The 642-nt window shown below is 66.4% G+C and overlaps 1 protein-coding gene across 1 annotated transcript; it reads left to right on the top strand.

Annotated features, from left to right (window-relative positions):
• LOC106147719 (translation initiation factor IF-2-like) lies at window positions 1–642 on the top strand (the record flags this gene model as incomplete). The annotated part of the gene is given in 1 exon segment (XM_013510282.1): window positions 1–642. A coding segment is annotated over 1 exon segment (351 nt), but the record flags the coding sequence as incomplete, so codon positions are not given.

Raw genomic sequence — 642 nt, 5'->3', positions numbered from 1 at the left:
CGGGACTCGCGGCCCCCCGGAGATGCCGGGCCGAGGGGCCGGAGGCCCAAGCCCGGAGCACGGCGTCTGCTCGGCCGCCGCGCTCGCTGGACCCCAGGGCCCTGCGCCGGCCCAGCCTTCTACTTCGCGTCGGGACGGGGTCTCCCGAGGCTCTCGTCCCCCTGCCTCAGCCTCCGCATGGGCCGGACTCCTGGCCGCACCGCCGCGGGTGGCACCCCTTCCCCTGACGCGGAGGCCCGGCGCTGCGATGTCCCTTCCTCCGACCGAGCCCGCAGGCCTGGCTTCTGCCCCGACCCTCCCGTGCCTTCCACCTGGCTGTGCGGCAGCCCCTGCCGAGGTCCCTCTTCCTGAGGACACCGTCCTATTGGACGAGGGCCGCCCCTGCGGTCTTCACTGTCTTCAGAGATTCTCTCCATCTCCAGATAGGGCCGCATTGTTGGGTTCTGGGGGTTAGGACTTCAACAACGTTTGGGAAACAAAATTCAACCGTACTAGCGTACACCGGAGAAACTCGGCAGAGCGAGGACCTGGAGAGTCAGCCTTTGACACGGGTGGTCCCCGCCGCCCTCCTGTTGAAGCTTGTACCAAGGGCCAGTTATGTCCCTTGCTCAAATTTACCATAATAAAGCCACAGGGCTGAGT

This window comes from Chinchilla lanigera, unplaced genomic scaffold (genome assembly GCF_000276665.1).
Source record: "Chinchilla lanigera isolate Chin_1 unplaced genomic scaffold, ChiLan1.0 scaffold00008, whole genome shotgun sequence".
NCBI classification, from domain to species: Eukaryota; Metazoa; Chordata; class Mammalia; order Rodentia; family Chinchillidae; genus Chinchilla; species Chinchilla lanigera.
This window is presented reverse-complemented; position numbering and strand designations above follow the sequence as displayed.